We start from the raw sequence: 15,000 nt of genomic DNA on the forward strand, positions 1-15,000 counted from the left end.
AGAGATAGAGAGATAGAGAGAGACAGAGAGATAGATAGATAGATAGATAGATAGATAGATAGATAGATAGATAGATAGATAGATAGATTATCACAGCAGCCACAAACACACAAACTCAACACTGGAAGTGAAATTTAAACAGAGTAAACAGCGGAAGTGCAGAGATGAATAAATACTGAAGTGTACCTGTGCACCTGCTGGGCCTTTAGGTCCTGCTACACCCTGCATTCCCTAAAAATTTGCATTCATATTTAAATCATATATTATTCAATAATAAAAACGAGTGACCTACTGAAGTGTTCCTTCATCGAAGAGCAACATTACCTTCAGTCCTGGTGTTCCTGCAGCTCCTGGGCTTCCAGAGATTCCAGAAATTCCCTGTAAAATTCCCATGTTTAGACGTATGTGCAGTTAGATCTGTGAAACTTATTTGGGAACTTTGTGATTTTTTTCCTAATGAAGATGAGATGTTTGTGTACCTTTTGTCCTGGAACACCGACGTGTCCTTTTTCACCACCAAGTCCAGGAATCCCCTGCATGCAAACAACACACTCTCTAACACATAACACATAACCTCTAAATGATCATCTAAAGAGGAAATAAAAGATACAAGTGATTCATTTAAATATGTCTTTAAGAGTGTTATAATGAACTGATTAGTTTAATACTGTAACCTACTCTTGGTCCAACAGGTCCTGAAGGACCAGGTTCTCCTCTTTCTCCAGAGGAACCCTGTAAGAACATATGTCACTTTTTATGAAGAACAGATACAATTTTACAGATACCAAAAGTGGACTAAGACCTTGATCCCAGTGAGTCCTCGCTTCCCAGGCTGTAACCCAGGCTCTCCTGCTGGACCCTGTCAGGTTTATAAGCACATAAAGAAAATAATCACAATAAACACAGATTTTTTGTGTCCTATATATCAAAAGTTTGTGAGAGTATAAATGATGAGTTTCAGCCACTCACTGGTCTGCCAGGCTCTCCTGGTCTTCCTGGAGCTCCTGCATGTCCTCGGTCACCCTGAACAACAACAACAATGTGTGTTCAGCAGAGATGGGGGACTCGAGTCATGTGACTTGACTCGAGTCAGACTTAAGTCACAAATTTGAGACTTGAGACTTGCTTGAACAAATATTAAAAAAAGACTCGACTTGACTTTGACTTGACATTCATGACTTGAGACTTGACTCGGACTTGAGTTAAATGACTCGAAATAACTTGTTTTTTGTTTGATCTTTTTTGTCTATTTTGTTTTTAAATCTGTTTTTAAACGCACACAAGATCGTAATCTAATCACGTGACGCAGCAGACAGGCAGAGGGAGCGCGCGCACTAACTAATAAACCTTAACAGTCGTGACGAAACATGGAAGGCGCTACACCAAAAATAATTAAGTTATTATAATACCGGGATTTTGTGCAAGATGAGAAGAGAAGAACAGCAGAATGCGACCACATCGCTCACAATTTAATGACAAAGTTCTATCTAATTAATTTTTTGCAAGCACAATGTAGTGTAAATGTTTGGTCACTGTTTATGTGGAAATGTCAGCTGTTATACAATAGCACTTATAATTGGTCTGAGGTGAGAAAAATGATAACAGAATTTTAATTTTTAGGTGAACTATCCCTTTAATATTAATAAATTTCTCTCTCTCTCTCTCTCTCTCTCTCTCTCTCTCTCTCTCTCTCTCTCTCCCCCCAATAGTTAATTCACTTCAAGGTTTGTGGGATTCAATAATTTACATTTTTTAATTGACGTGATTGATTGTTGTTGTTATTCTGTTGTTAAAAAGGAAGGATCTAATGTAAGGATGTGTTCATGTCCCATTAAAAGTGAATGTCTGTTCAATAAATACCATTTGGTTCCATAGACACCATTGTACTTTTTTATATATAAACTTTTCCATGGTCTTCTGCCATGTTTGAGGCACATTGAAACTTTTCATGCTTTTATTTTGGCCTTATTTCAGTTACATTTACATCTTATTCTTTGTAGTTTTGATTTTTATTCATTTTTAGATTTTTATTGTATTTACAACTCACCTGTATGTGGACACCTTTTAAAATAAATGCATATAATCATTTTTGTTGCAAATAAAACTCTCATAGTTCATAAATACTGTAGATTTAACTTTAATATATACATTTAGTTAAATCATCAAACATATGTATGACTTGCCAGTGACTCGCTTGACTCAAGCTACGACTTGACTTGACTTGCTTGATATAAAGCAGTGACTTGACTTGACTTGACTCTCACAAAAATTGACTCGGACTTGCTTGAGACTTACTTGTGACTTGCACATGTGTGACTTACTCCCAGCTCTGGAAGCAGTGTCGGCGCCAGAGAATAGAGAATGAGGGGGCCTCATGTTTAACTGGGGGGGGGGCATATCTCGTTCACATACTATTACTATTATTAAACTTCAATAAACATAATAAAATATTAAACGTGTCACTCACTCTAAACTATAATTTATCATGACTCTAAAGTGCAAGACTCGTAAAAACACACACAAATTAGCCACCATATAACCAAACGTACTAAAGCAAAAAGGCCTCTTACCTTTAGAAGAGCTGCAGGTGACGAGAGGAGGAATTACATTTTTGAAGAACAAGGTCCTACAACGAATGGCGAAATTTTTTCGTAAAGTCCCGCTCAAATGCAAGATGCACGAGTTGAGACTTATGAGTGTGGCTCATTGCTCGTCTGTGGTCCGTAAAAACTTTCTATAGTGCCGAGAAGGAGTTCTCACACATGCCAGTGGAGGCCCCGAACGTGACCGGTACTTTTAGCGCAGACAAAACACTGGGCATAGCTTCCAGAACTTTGTGTTGTTCAGAAAGAGGTCTCATAACCGTCATTTTCTGTTGACTTTCCTCTGTCTTAATTCTGAAGATATATTGCTTTGCAACGATGCATTCTGTTTCCACAATGGTGCAATTTGTTAAATCCATAATACACTCAACATTTAAAAACGTCTCACTATCTATCCCCAAATCTCAGGCGTCATTGGGCATCAAGGCAGGATACACCCTGGACGGAATGCCAACCCATCGCAGGGCTGACACATACACACACACACACACACACACACACACTCTCTCTAGGGACAATTTTCCAGAGATACCAATCAACCTACCATGCATGTCTTTGGACCGGGGGCGGGGAGGAAAACGGAGTACCCGGAGGAAACCCCCGAGGCACGAGGAGAACACACACACACAAGGTGGAGGCGGGAACCCCGACCCTGGAGGTGTGAGGCGAACGTGCTAACCACTAAGCCACCATGTCCCCCGGCTCTGCCTTCACCGAGTCCTATTACTGGGGCGTCGACATTCTCATCAGCGGTGTTAGTCATACTTGAACTGAGCCGTTGAGCTCTTTTCTCTGTTGAGCTGGCGAAAGATTTTCTTATATCCATTGTTAAAGATTTTTTGAATTAAAACAATGTTTTAGTAGATGTTTTCAGACGAACTTCGCAAACTTTAGAATAACGATTTCACTGACCATTTAGCCTACTGATTTACGTTACTGACGTAGTGGCAACGTGACTGTAATTGGCTGACTATGTTAGCACTGCATTATGGGTTAGTACAATTATTATTTTTTAATTAACTTATACTCTTAACCAGTATTCATGGTATAATAAAAGTAATTTGTAAAACATTTTTAAAATTATTAAGTTCGTTATTATTTTGAGAAGTAAGGGGGCACAGTGACTCAAGTGGCCGGGCCACGCCCCCCAGGGCCCGCTCGTGGCACCGACACTGTCTGGAAGTATACAACTTTTGTACTGAGCAGAACTTTAATGTGCAGATCTTCACAAGTGAATGACAGACAATTCAACATGTGTTAAATTATTAAAACTCCTACAATGATAAAACTACAGATCTAGAGAACAAAGAGATGATGAACTACAGATCAGGTGCACGTGAAGGACCCAAAAAATAAGAAATAAAGAAGTTATGGTACAAAAAAAATGAGTAACTAATGAACAATGTCTTAGCAGCAGACAGGAATTTACTGACAAAAAAGGGGACAAATCCCATCAGCAAAACAATAAGAACAGGAAACAATGACCATATAAGGAAAGGACTGGGGCAAACAGGAGTCAGTGAAGTCGAGTCGAGTCAAGAAGCTTCCAGAAATATCTGATGCATTACACAGTGAAAAGTGATCAGTAAATGAAGTAAAATCAATCTTACCGGATCTCCTTCATTGCCTTGAACTCCCAGTAAACCATCAGTCCCACGGAGACCCTGAAAATACCAAATAAAAACAAGTAAACAAATTTAGCCTTATTTTTTTAAATTTGTATTAATCAGTAGATAAGACATAGAACTCTATCATTCTGAGTAACACTGATACTCGCTGGTTTTCCTGGAATCCCACGAGAGCCACGTTTTCCTTTCAGACCTTGAACTCCCTGCAGAAAACATTTATTTACTCGTTTCAGCAAACTCGACAGTTCTGGTTTTACCTACTGCTGTTATCTTATTATATTTTTTAACAGAATAAAGACAAACCAAGTCCAAAACCGACTCACTGTTTTTCCAGCCACACCTTTGCTTCCTCGGTTTGCAAGAAGTCCAAGTTTCCCCTTATTAAGAGTCACATAAACACTCAGATAGTTTAACATGTGAAAATAAACAACCAACACACTATTCTGAACTTCTACCTTCGGTCCTGGTTGACCTTTGACCCCTGTATTTCCTGGAGGTCCAGCAGGTCCTCTTGTGCCTTTTTCTCCAGGAGGCCCTTTAGGACCCAGAGGTCCCACGGCTCCCTAAACAAATAACAGAGGGAAGGGAAGAATATCCGCTAGCCTTTAAAAGAACAATATATAATCTGACTGCATGTGATGTGATGCACACTGTATGAACTCTATAATAAAGATCACAGCACTGCTACTGTATATTCTAGAAAAAGACTCACATCATTTCCTCGTTCTCCAATCACTCCTTTCTTTCCTCTCACCCCCCCTTCAACACCCTGAAATTATAAATCAGAATTAAACCCAGCCGTTGCCTATGAGACAGAATTATGTTTCGTTTCATAACATGAAAAACCCAACGTACTTCTGGTCCTTGTTCACCCTGAGCTCCAGGTCTCCCTCGCTCACCAAAATTCCCCTATCGTCCAACATAACACCAAATAATCCGACTGAATTGAACAAAGTCACTGCTAAAACACTGCTAATGAGCACCTTCATCACGTAAAGAACACTTACCTTCAGCCCTGGGCGTCCATTACCTCCAACAACACCTCTGGTTCCTACTGAACCCTGTATTTAGGTGATATTAGGAGATATTTTACTAAGTAACACAAATTTAATTGACGTGAATGTAATGAAACACATTAAACACTTACTAATGTTCCTGGTGCACCTGCAGGACCTGGAGGCCCCAGAATCCCGCTTTCGCCCTGAATCAAAGAGAAGAATACATCGCTGGACTTCTGTGTGTGTGTGTTTGTGTGTGTGTTAATAATATATTTAATAATTCCTCCTGTAAAATTAAAGATACTCACAATAAGTCCAAGTTCACCTTTATCACCCTTTGTACCATCGGGTCCGGTTTCTCCACCAGGTCCGTATTTACCTGCCAAACCAGGACGTCCTCTGGAACCAGACTGACCCTGAAGACATACAGTATTTTTACACCATATTGCATTAGACTCGGATAACATGCTATTTACCGTCCTCACACTACATGTTGTCTCTGCTCTCTGATTATTTTCAGGTTTAATGGCGAGTGTTTGTGTTTAAAGGCATTGGTGTAGTCATCATTTAGAAACCTATAACTCAACTTTCCCTGCATACGAAACATTCCCAGCTGACTCTGACTCCAGCATTACCTTTTCTCCAGGAGGTCCCTGTTCTCCTGCTTGCCCTTGAAAGCCACTCTGTCCCTAAAAGATGTTCAAAGTGAAATCATGAACCATATATTTTTTTATAGACTATACAAATATACACAATGTGACACTTATTAAAGAACATCAAACTGAAGATCAGTATGTGGTGTATTTTTTATTTTTCTCTACGTACTTCCTGTCCAGTTGTGCCTTTGATCCCTGCTCGTCCAAGATTCCCTCTGTCTCCTCTGACACCTTTTGATCCAGAAGCTCCAGAGAATCCAGGACTTCCTTTTTCACCCTGAAAGACAGAGAAACTTTCTATAACAGTGTCTCATATTTCATTGAGGTCAGGAGAGGAACATAAAGACCACCGAGTGCAGTGGGGTGGGAAAAGTCTGTAGATTTTGGCACACGTGGTTCTACATTTGGCTCATGACACCTTGGTTATTACGGATTCCCGACAATCGGCTCTTCACACTCATGAGATATCACACTCTTGGAAATATTGTCCGTGTGAGAAATGAAGCATTGGACCGAAGCTCTACTCGTGCTTATTGACACATGAGAAGTATTTAGTAGTAGTTCCCATTTCTAACCCTTTGGTACCCATTACTGCCATATCCATCCCTTACTGATGCTCTGTTAATGGTACATTCATACAATACCACTGACCTTCAGGGCTGTTGGATCGTTTAATGCTCATGCCTTGTGATAGTTTTTACATTTTTAGTCTTTATCCAGAGCGTCTTACATTTGATCTCATTTTCTATACAACTGAGCAACTGACGGTTAAGGGCCTTGCTCAGGGGCCCAGCAGTGGTGGTGGTGGACGTGGGAATCAAACTTACCATCTTCCGATTGGTAGTCCAGCACCTTAACCACTAGGCTCCCACATCCCAAGACCATTTTCAGTAAGCTGTTGGTTGTGATAATACACACTGTTGTGCTGTTGCTGCCTCTTTGGTACCCGTTAGTGTCCTAAATTAGTGTAGTGGCTTTGTAGTTAACATTTAGCTGCACACCTCCAGGGTTGGATGATTGATTCCTACCTCCACTGTGTGTGTGGAGCTTGTATGTTCTCCTGAAGTGTCAGTGGTTTCCTCCAGTTTCTTCCAACCAGCACTGTGTGGATTGGCATCCCTAAATTGTCTGTATCGTGCCCAAAGTCTCCTGGGATAAGCTCCAGATTTCTCTGTGACCCAGTAGGATAAGCAGTGTAGAGAACGGATGGACGGATGGATGGATTTATGGATGGATACTTCGCAGGGGAAGTCGTGGCCTAATGGTTAGAGAGTTTGACTCCTAACCCTAAGATTGTGGGTTCGAGTCTCAGTTTGGTAATACCACGACTAAGGTGCCCTTGATCAAGGCAGAGAACAAATTCTGAGTATGGGTCACCGTACTTAGCCGTATTTCACGTCCCTTTCAAACTTTTTGTGTCCCTGTGGTACCTGATCAATGCCTCGTGTCTGCGCTAATCAGAATCTTACTAATGATATATTTGATACCCCATCAGTATACCACAGTAATGTCCTTTATTCCACCATTAATAACCAACCAGTGTAACTGCTAACTCATTAATAGCTCCTGTGCCCTATTGGTGCCTCACTAGTGTTTTACATGCACTCTGTTGGTACAGTATACCACCTACCCCTATAGTGCCCCATTGCTAAGATTTAGTGTACATTTGGACCTTTAAGATACTAAATTAGTGTTCAATAATTAATCAATTAAATAACTAATTATTTCTCTAGTAGAGTCTTATTGATACAACACTAAAGTCCTTTGGGTACATTTTATTGTCCTTTTTGCTGCCTTGAGATATCTTATAGGTAACCTGTTAGCGCCCCGACGCTAGTGCTTGTTAGCACATAATCCATGGTACATCAGTACCCCATTATTTGACTGGTGTTGATGCAAAATCTCTAAAGCATTGTGGTTATTTTAGTTTATTTATTTATTTATTTGATATCTGACAGAAATCAGGAGGTTTTTAAAATTCATACCAAAAAATAAAATCCAAACTTACTGCTGGTCCTTTCGGTCCCAGAGGTCCGACTGCTCCCATGAATCCGACTGCACCCTGAAACACAACGTCACAGAATCAATGGATAAATCTGATTCTCAAATGTTATAAAATTTACAAAAATGGCATTTTAACAACATTAGACACAGTCTGATGAAGGCAGTAATCCGTCTACCTCCTCACCGTTGACCCCAGACACTCCCTCCGCTCCCTCCGCTCCTTTAACCCCCTGTAGGAATACACACACAACCATATGTTACTAGAATCAAAGCTGTTTATGAATAATCCGCTTGGTTATGATAACGAACCTTATCTCCTTTATACCCTTGAGGTCCAAAAGCTCCCGCTGGTCCATCTTTACCCTGAAGAAGGAAATGATTAAGATTGAATGACATCAGCAGTGACGTAAGCGCTGGATAATTTTAGGAATTCTTTGAAACTAAACACTTAGAAATATTTTTTAATATTCTGTACCAGATATCCAGGCACCCCTATAGGACCAGGTGGACCCTGAGGCCCTTGATCTCCTGGTGGCCCCTGGGGGCCCATTGTACCCCACACACCCATATTCCCCTGTACACCCTGTAATGTAAAGATATAAATGAGTTATAACCAGTCACAAATGAAGGTGGAACAAGAATGACTAAACTGTCTTCACTATTAACAGCTTTCTTCATTTAGTTTGTGAGTAATGAGCTCATTCAGACCACATCAACGTTAGGTAAATAAAGTGTTTTAATTGGCTGTTGAATCCTGGCTTTCTTATGACTATTCAGAAGGTGGTAATTACCTCTGTCAGCTCACCTCCAGTGTTCAGAGTGGATTTAATTCAGCATTATAAATATGAGTAATAAAAGATTTTTAGATAAAACATATTATAGTGATTTCTTACAGGAGTTCCTCTGTAACCCTTCACTCCCTGCAGACCTCGAGCTCCCTGAAGAGAAATAAATATTAATAAATGATATAACTGTTTCATATAGAAGAATGGTCTTAAACTCTAAAATCACTTTATAAGGAGAACTTACGGGACGTCCTCGTTTTCCTTTAGGACCCTCGTGTCCTTTATCTCCCTACAAACACAAAGTGTCACAGGAACAAATAGAAGAAGAAGATAAAGAAGAAGAAGAAAAGAAGAAGAAGAAGAAAAGAAGAAGAAGAAAAGAAGAAGAAGAAGAAGAAGAAGAAGAAGATGAAGAAGAAGAAAAGAAGAAGAAGAAGAAAAGAAGAAGAAGAAGATGAGAAGAACAAAAGAAGAAGAAGAAGAAGAAGAAGAAGAACAAAAGAAGAAGAAGAAGAAGAAGAAGAAGAAGAAGAAGAAGAAAAGAAGAAGAAGAAGAAGATGATGATGATGAAGAAGAAGAAGAAGATGAAGAAGAAGAAAAGATAAAGATGAAAAAAAGATGAAGAAGAAGATTGTTCAAACAATTAAAGGAAGCACTTTAATATGTTCTGACCTTCTGCCCAGGACTGCCAGGACGTCCCTTTGGTCCCTCAGAGCCTTTGAGTCCCTGACCAACACATTAAACACTTTAATCACAGATATAATGCTGAATCTGCTTTATTTATGGTGTTAAACCACAAAACAACTTTCATTGTTTTTTAGTTCGATGTATATCAGATGTGATAAATTACACTGAAGCAAGACATTTAAAACTGAGACATTTTATTGGTCAAAATGCTTCATTTGTGTTGAACTTAATATTGATCTCATCATCTGGATCATCTGGATCATCTGGATCATCTGGATCATCTGCAGAAACTTTTTCTTTATAAATATAATAAACAGGATAAAAATCTCACTGCTGTCACTGCAGCATATTAACGTTAATATTTATTTATTACGTACCGACGCTCCAGGTGTCCCAGGTATGCCAACGATCCCTCTACTTCCTGAATCTCCCTGTATAAGAAAAACTGGGTTTTAGCCCCAATCTGTTGTAACATGGACAAAAAAAGTTCTAAAGTTCTAAATTTAAGGTGAAAATACAATCCTTCTTAGATCTTTATAGTAAAAACAGCTTGCACTGGAGCTCAAACCCTGGACCATGTTTTAGTGAGAAACCCAAGATTTACTAACAATTTTTCCAACAGGACCTTGTAGACCAGAAGCTCCAGGCTTTCCCCGGAAACCCTGAAAGGCAAACAGGTCCATCACGGATCCTGAAGGTTAAATCCTCTAACACTGTGTAAATGTCTCAATGTCTTTTCCTCACCCTGTGTCCTGAAGAACCCGTGTCTCCGTTTGCTCCTAGTGCTCCTGTGTGACCCTGAATGTGAATTTAACATCTTTCACTTTGTCACTTTCATTGCTGTGTCCTTATATACCACTGATTCTTCATCATACTCTGCACTTACTAGAGAACCGTGAAATCCATCCTGCCCTCGAATCCCTGGGAAACCCTGCAGTCCCTGTATAAAAAAAGGAAATAAATCTAGGTTCAATTCCATCTGATAATCTCAAATCCTACATGTCCATATCATCTTTAGCTCTGTGAGAGAGATTAGCAGCCCTATCAATAGACTTATTATGGACTGGAGTGGGGATGGCACTCCGTCCAGGGTGTATCCTGCCTTGATGCCCGATGACGCCTATAGGCACAGGTAAGATAGGCACAGGCTCCCCGTGACCCGAGGTAGTTCGGATAAGCGGTAGAAGATGAATGAGTGAGAGGACTGGAGTTAGATTAAGGTGTTAAGAATTAGTCTAATGGTGTAAAGTTTAGATTTGAGGGTTTAGAGTTTTAGCTACAAGACAGAGTTTACAGTTAGTGATGAACGTCTACAGTATACAACGATGGACTACTAGTTATTAAGGTTTAAGGTTTAAGCTTGAGATTAGGAGTCAAGGTTTTAGGATTCATGGATTATGACATACTGTACAGGAGGCTGTTGGACTGAAAGCCAAGACTATGTTTAAAGTGTCCTTCAGCACTTCCTACCTTCAGGCCTTTAACACCAGGTCCTCCTGGAAACCCTGTTCTACCCTGCAAGCACAAATGATGACTAAATCAACAACACATGCCACATATTGAGAATCTTTTCAGTAATCATTATTTCAAATATTCCAGATTTTTATCTTAAATATCAATATAATTAATCTGATGTACACAGGAACCTTGATACCAGGCTCTCCTTCAGGTCCTCGCTGTCCTGATTTTCCAATTTGCCCCTATGAAAGCCATCAGAATGTATGTGAGAATAGTAACTAAAATCAGCTGTAATCACAAAAGAATATTGACTTACCAACGATCCTGGCAGGCCGGTGAATCCACCGCGTCCCAACCGACCCTTTCATTTTGAGGACAAAACAAAACAAAAAAGTTTCTCTTTATCAATAAAAACGACCTGTTAAACCGTTAATTTGTTAAAAATGTAATTCTATTAATTCCAGTCATGAGAATGAAGCAGTGCAGCAATCAGAAGCAGCCAAACAAACAAGAGCTAACTCATTAGAGACGGATAGCTAATAAGAAAGTCAGCGATCAGAAGAGAAACTAGCAAACAATCTCCTGTGATAACTGAAATAACTGGATAAGTCGATGCATTCACACAAAGACATGTTCCTCATGGGCTTTATGACTGCTTAAGGGTTCAACCAAGTTTAATGGGTTCTACATGGGACTAGTAGTAAGGTTCTACAAAGATACTTGAAATACTTCCGGGAAAGAAACAAGCCAAAGACCTACTAAGAGACAGAAGATACCAGATTTTCATCATTTGTGTTTAAGTGCTTCAGGGCTGTGGTAGGCGGAGTCACAGGCAAAGGGCTGTCCATCAAGCAGCTCATTAGGACAAGCCTGGGATAGGTGTGATTGCTGAGGTAAGAGCTTTATCACGCTTCTGTCTGATCTTTCATACAAACATCATTCAAGCAACATTATACCAAAAAATATGTTTTACATTAACCGGTCAAGTACCTTATCACCTCTCGGTCCTGGAACTCCAGTTACACCATCAGGACCTCGTTCTCCCTAAAGATAAAACCTTTATATTTTAGTAAAGAAAATTTTTGCACTTCCTTCGTTCCTCTATAAATGACTTCCTTACCTTTGGGCCGTCTTTGCCTTGCTTACCCTGATCTCCAGCACTTCCTTCCAAACCCTAAAAGTTTAAATATCATCACAGGGAAGTCTAATGTCATTTGAAACAAACCATGAACAAAACCAGAAAAGTTTACTTGTGGTCCCGGTGATCCGGCGGATCCAGTCGGCCCGGGATCTCCCTGTACACCTGAACGACCTGCTCGACCACGGAACCCAGGAAAACCAGGAGTACCTGGAAAACCCTGAGAAGATACACAACGTGTTTCATTACCGTATCATTGAAACGTTCACCTTCTCAAGAAGAATTATTATCATGTGATCTCAACACATTAAGAGCTTTTGTTTAGAATTGTTTTAATCATTGTTGTGTAGCTGCACATTTCTAAATAAATAATAATAACAAAAATAATAATAGTAAATGTAAATAAATAAATAAATAAATAAATAAATAAAATAAGCTGGTATTTAGAAAAAAACATATCAATGTACACATCAATAATCTGTAATTAATTATATTTAAAGAAGATTTATGGAAATAAAAAAAAATCAAGATTCGTTTTTAAATCAAGACGATAGCTCGTTAGCTACAGTAACAGCTAGTTAAAGTTGAGCTAAGGTTTGTGACTTAGCCAAACTAGCATCTGATATCTGTAAATAAAACAGAGAAATTGTCGTCCTTTCTTTTTTCATTCTCTTCTGCCTTTAGATGTTTCTGATAGTATAATCATTGGCTTATCATATTTAAATCACTGCTATTTTGATTCAAATTTGAACCTAATTGTTCCACATCAAAGGGGGTCACGGTGGCTTAATGGTTAGCACGTTCGCCTCACACCTCCAGGGTTGGGGGTTCGATTCCCACCTCCACCTTGTGTGTGTGGAGTTTGCATGTTCTCCCCGTGCCTCGGGGGTTTCCTCCGGGTACTCCGGTTTCCTCCCCCGGTCCAAAGACATGCATGGTAGGTTGATTGGCATCTCTGGAAAATTGTCCGTAGTGTGTGATTGTGTGAGTGAATGAGAGTGTGTGTGTGTGTGTGTGTGTGTGTGTGCCCTGTGATGGGTTGGCACTCCGTCCAGGGTGTATCCTGCCTTGATGCCCGATGACGCCTGAGATAGGCACAGGCTCCCCGTGACCCGAGGTAGTTCGGATAAGCGGTAGAAGATGAATGAGTGAATGTTCCACATCAATTCGTTTATTAATCAGATTCCAAAGTTAAATTAATAAAATCTAAAGTCTGATATAAATGAAGAATAAACCCACTTGTTCTCCTATTTCACCAGGATCTCCTTTATCTCCTCTCTCAGCTTTCACACCCTAAATATTAAAGAGAAACAGTTTGAAATATATTTTGCTGTAAATTTAAGTCCTAAAGTTTGTCTAAATAAATAAAGAGCTGTGTTAAATACTCTTACTGGATCACCTGAGGGTCCTAGTTTTCCATTTTTTCCAGCAACACCCTAAAAAAACAACAACATTAAAGCAGTGGATCGATCCGTCTATAAATATATTAATTAGATAAACACTAGATTAAAGCTAGGTAGAAACTTCACATGGGTTCATTTACACCTCCGTAATAAAACAATAACATCTGTAAGACAAATGTGTTCATTTAGCAAGCATGCTAACTCAGATAATGTTAGTTACGATGAGATGATGGTTGCCATGGTGACAATATAAGCTTGGAAAGTGACAACGGAAAAATGATTTGTGTCAATCTAATGATTACTAGCGTGAAAGCTAAATTAGCTAATATGAGTGATTAAAAAATGATGATTGTCATGGCAACAAGAGAAGCTTCAATGATATAAATTGAGACTGGTGCGCTAACAGGCTAATGTTAGCGATATTAGGGTTGGCAGAAGGACATGGGATGTTACCTAATTTGCATATTCATTCATGAATATTCACACATCCTGGCTCTTTAAAATCAGACTATGATCCAAGGTGATAGTTAAATGGTTCAATCTAAATTTTAACATTTATTTTGTAACTTCTCCATAAAGGACGCAGTCTCACTGGTGGTCCTGGTGGTCCTGGGTCTCCAATGGATCCTTCAGTTCCAGTCTGTCCCTGTAGATAGTTAAACACAGGAGATATAAATGGAGAACAATAAATATAGACATATAATATTAAATAGGTTAATAAAGTAAAAATTTGTGTAATATCAACGAAAACATACAGGATCTCCTTTAGGTCCTGGAGGACCATCTCGCCCTGGTTTACCCTAAAATACATTTATAAAAAAAAAAGAAAGCTTTTATGAAGTTAATTTTCATGTAAAGAGATTTGGATCAGTCTTTGTTTTTAACCCTGAAGTAAACACAACATGAATCATTTTAGACTTCATTAATATTCCAGTGAGAGTAAACACACACACACACACACACACACACACACACACACACCTGAGGTCCAGCATCTCCATGAAATCCCATCATGCCTTCAGGACCTGGATCTCCCTGAACACGAGACATAAAGAAAGACAGACACTTACACATTCTGATAAAAAAGGGATAATTACACTTAACACTGCAAGCCTTTGGAGGTTTTTAAATACTTTTATTTATTTATTTATTTATTTACTTATTTATTTACTTACTTATTAGTTTATTTAATTTTAGGGTTTTTTAGGTATTGAATTTTTGGGGTGAGATTTTTGAACAAGATATTTAGATAAAATTAACAAATAGTTATTTTTATTAATGCTATTTGCATTTTTAAATATATATATATATAAAATAAGGCTTTTGAAATATCAGAATATTTGTATATCAGAATGTGATTGTGGTTATATGTGATTGTGACTGTATGTGATTGTGATTATATGTGATTGTGATTGTGGTTATATGTGATTGTGACTGTATGTGATTGTGATTATATGTGATTGTGATTGTGACTATATGTGATTGTGACTGTATGTGATTGTGATTATATGTGATTGTGATTGTGGTTATATGTGATTGTGACTGTATGTGATTGTGATTATATGTGATTGTGATTGTGACTATATGTGATTGTGACTGTATGTGATTGTGATTATATGTGATTGTGATTGTGACTATA

General features: G+C 38.8%; 1 protein-coding gene across 1 annotated transcript in view; it reads right to left on the bottom strand.

Moving 5' to 3' along the window:
• The window catches only part of si:dkey-21p1.3 (collagen alpha-1(I) chain), a 29,621-nt gene that overhangs the window by 4,309 nt on the left and 10,312 nt on the right, over window positions 1–15,000 (bottom strand). The window contains exons 17-55 of the mRNA XM_060881638.1: window positions 14,343–14,396; window positions 14,117–14,161; window positions 13,954–14,007; window positions 13,350–13,394; window positions 13,198–13,251; window positions 12,071–12,178; window positions 11,941–11,994; window positions 11,811–11,864; window positions 11,137–11,181; window positions 11,009–11,062; window positions 10,833–10,877; window positions 10,249–10,302; window positions 10,107–10,160; window positions 9,971–10,024; window positions 9,740–9,793; window positions 9,348–9,401; window positions 8,919–8,963; window positions 8,783–8,827; window positions 8,365–8,472; window positions 8,199–8,252; window positions 8,066–8,119; window positions 7,894–7,947; window positions 6,055–6,162; window positions 5,865–5,918; window positions 5,538–5,645; window positions 5,379–5,432; window positions 5,239–5,292; window positions 5,087–5,140; window positions 4,944–5,000; window positions 4,687–4,794; window positions 4,555–4,608; window positions 4,381–4,434; window positions 4,214–4,267; window positions 970–1,023; window positions 803–859; window positions 679–732; window positions 480–533; window positions 325–378; window positions 187–231 (exon numbers count right to left, since the gene is read on the bottom strand). Coding sequence (XP_060737621.1) covers window positions 187–231; window positions 325–378; window positions 480–533; window positions 679–732; window positions 803–859; window positions 970–1,023; window positions 4,214–4,267; window positions 4,381–4,434; window positions 4,555–4,608; window positions 4,687–4,794; window positions 4,944–5,000; window positions 5,087–5,140; window positions 5,239–5,292; window positions 5,379–5,432; window positions 5,538–5,645; window positions 5,865–5,918; window positions 6,055–6,162; window positions 7,894–7,947; window positions 8,066–8,119; window positions 8,199–8,252; window positions 8,365–8,472; window positions 8,783–8,827; window positions 8,919–8,963; window positions 9,348–9,401; window positions 9,740–9,793; window positions 9,971–10,024; window positions 10,107–10,160; window positions 10,249–10,302; window positions 10,833–10,877; window positions 11,009–11,062; window positions 11,137–11,181; window positions 11,811–11,864; window positions 11,941–11,994; window positions 12,071–12,178; window positions 13,198–13,251; window positions 13,350–13,394; window positions 13,954–14,007; window positions 14,117–14,161; window positions 14,343–14,396 — 2,319 coding nt within the window. The remainder of the gene's footprint in view (window positions 1–186; window positions 232–324; window positions 379–479; window positions 534–678; window positions 733–802; window positions 860–969; window positions 1,024–4,213; window positions 4,268–4,380; window positions 4,435–4,554; window positions 4,609–4,686; window positions 4,795–4,943; window positions 5,001–5,086; window positions 5,141–5,238; window positions 5,293–5,378; window positions 5,433–5,537; window positions 5,646–5,864; window positions 5,919–6,054; window positions 6,163–7,893; window positions 7,948–8,065; window positions 8,120–8,198; window positions 8,253–8,364; window positions 8,473–8,782; window positions 8,828–8,918; window positions 8,964–9,347; window positions 9,402–9,739; window positions 9,794–9,970; window positions 10,025–10,106; window positions 10,161–10,248; window positions 10,303–10,832; window positions 10,878–11,008; window positions 11,063–11,136; window positions 11,182–11,810; window positions 11,865–11,940; window positions 11,995–12,070; window positions 12,179–13,197; window positions 13,252–13,349; window positions 13,395–13,953; window positions 14,008–14,116; window positions 14,162–14,342; window positions 14,397–15,000) is intronic.

Source organism: Tachysurus vachellii, chromosome 11, assembly GCF_030014155.1.
Source record: "Tachysurus vachellii isolate PV-2020 chromosome 11, HZAU_Pvac_v1, whole genome shotgun sequence".
Lineage (NCBI taxonomy): Eukaryota > Metazoa > Chordata > Actinopteri > Siluriformes > Bagridae > Tachysurus > Tachysurus vachellii.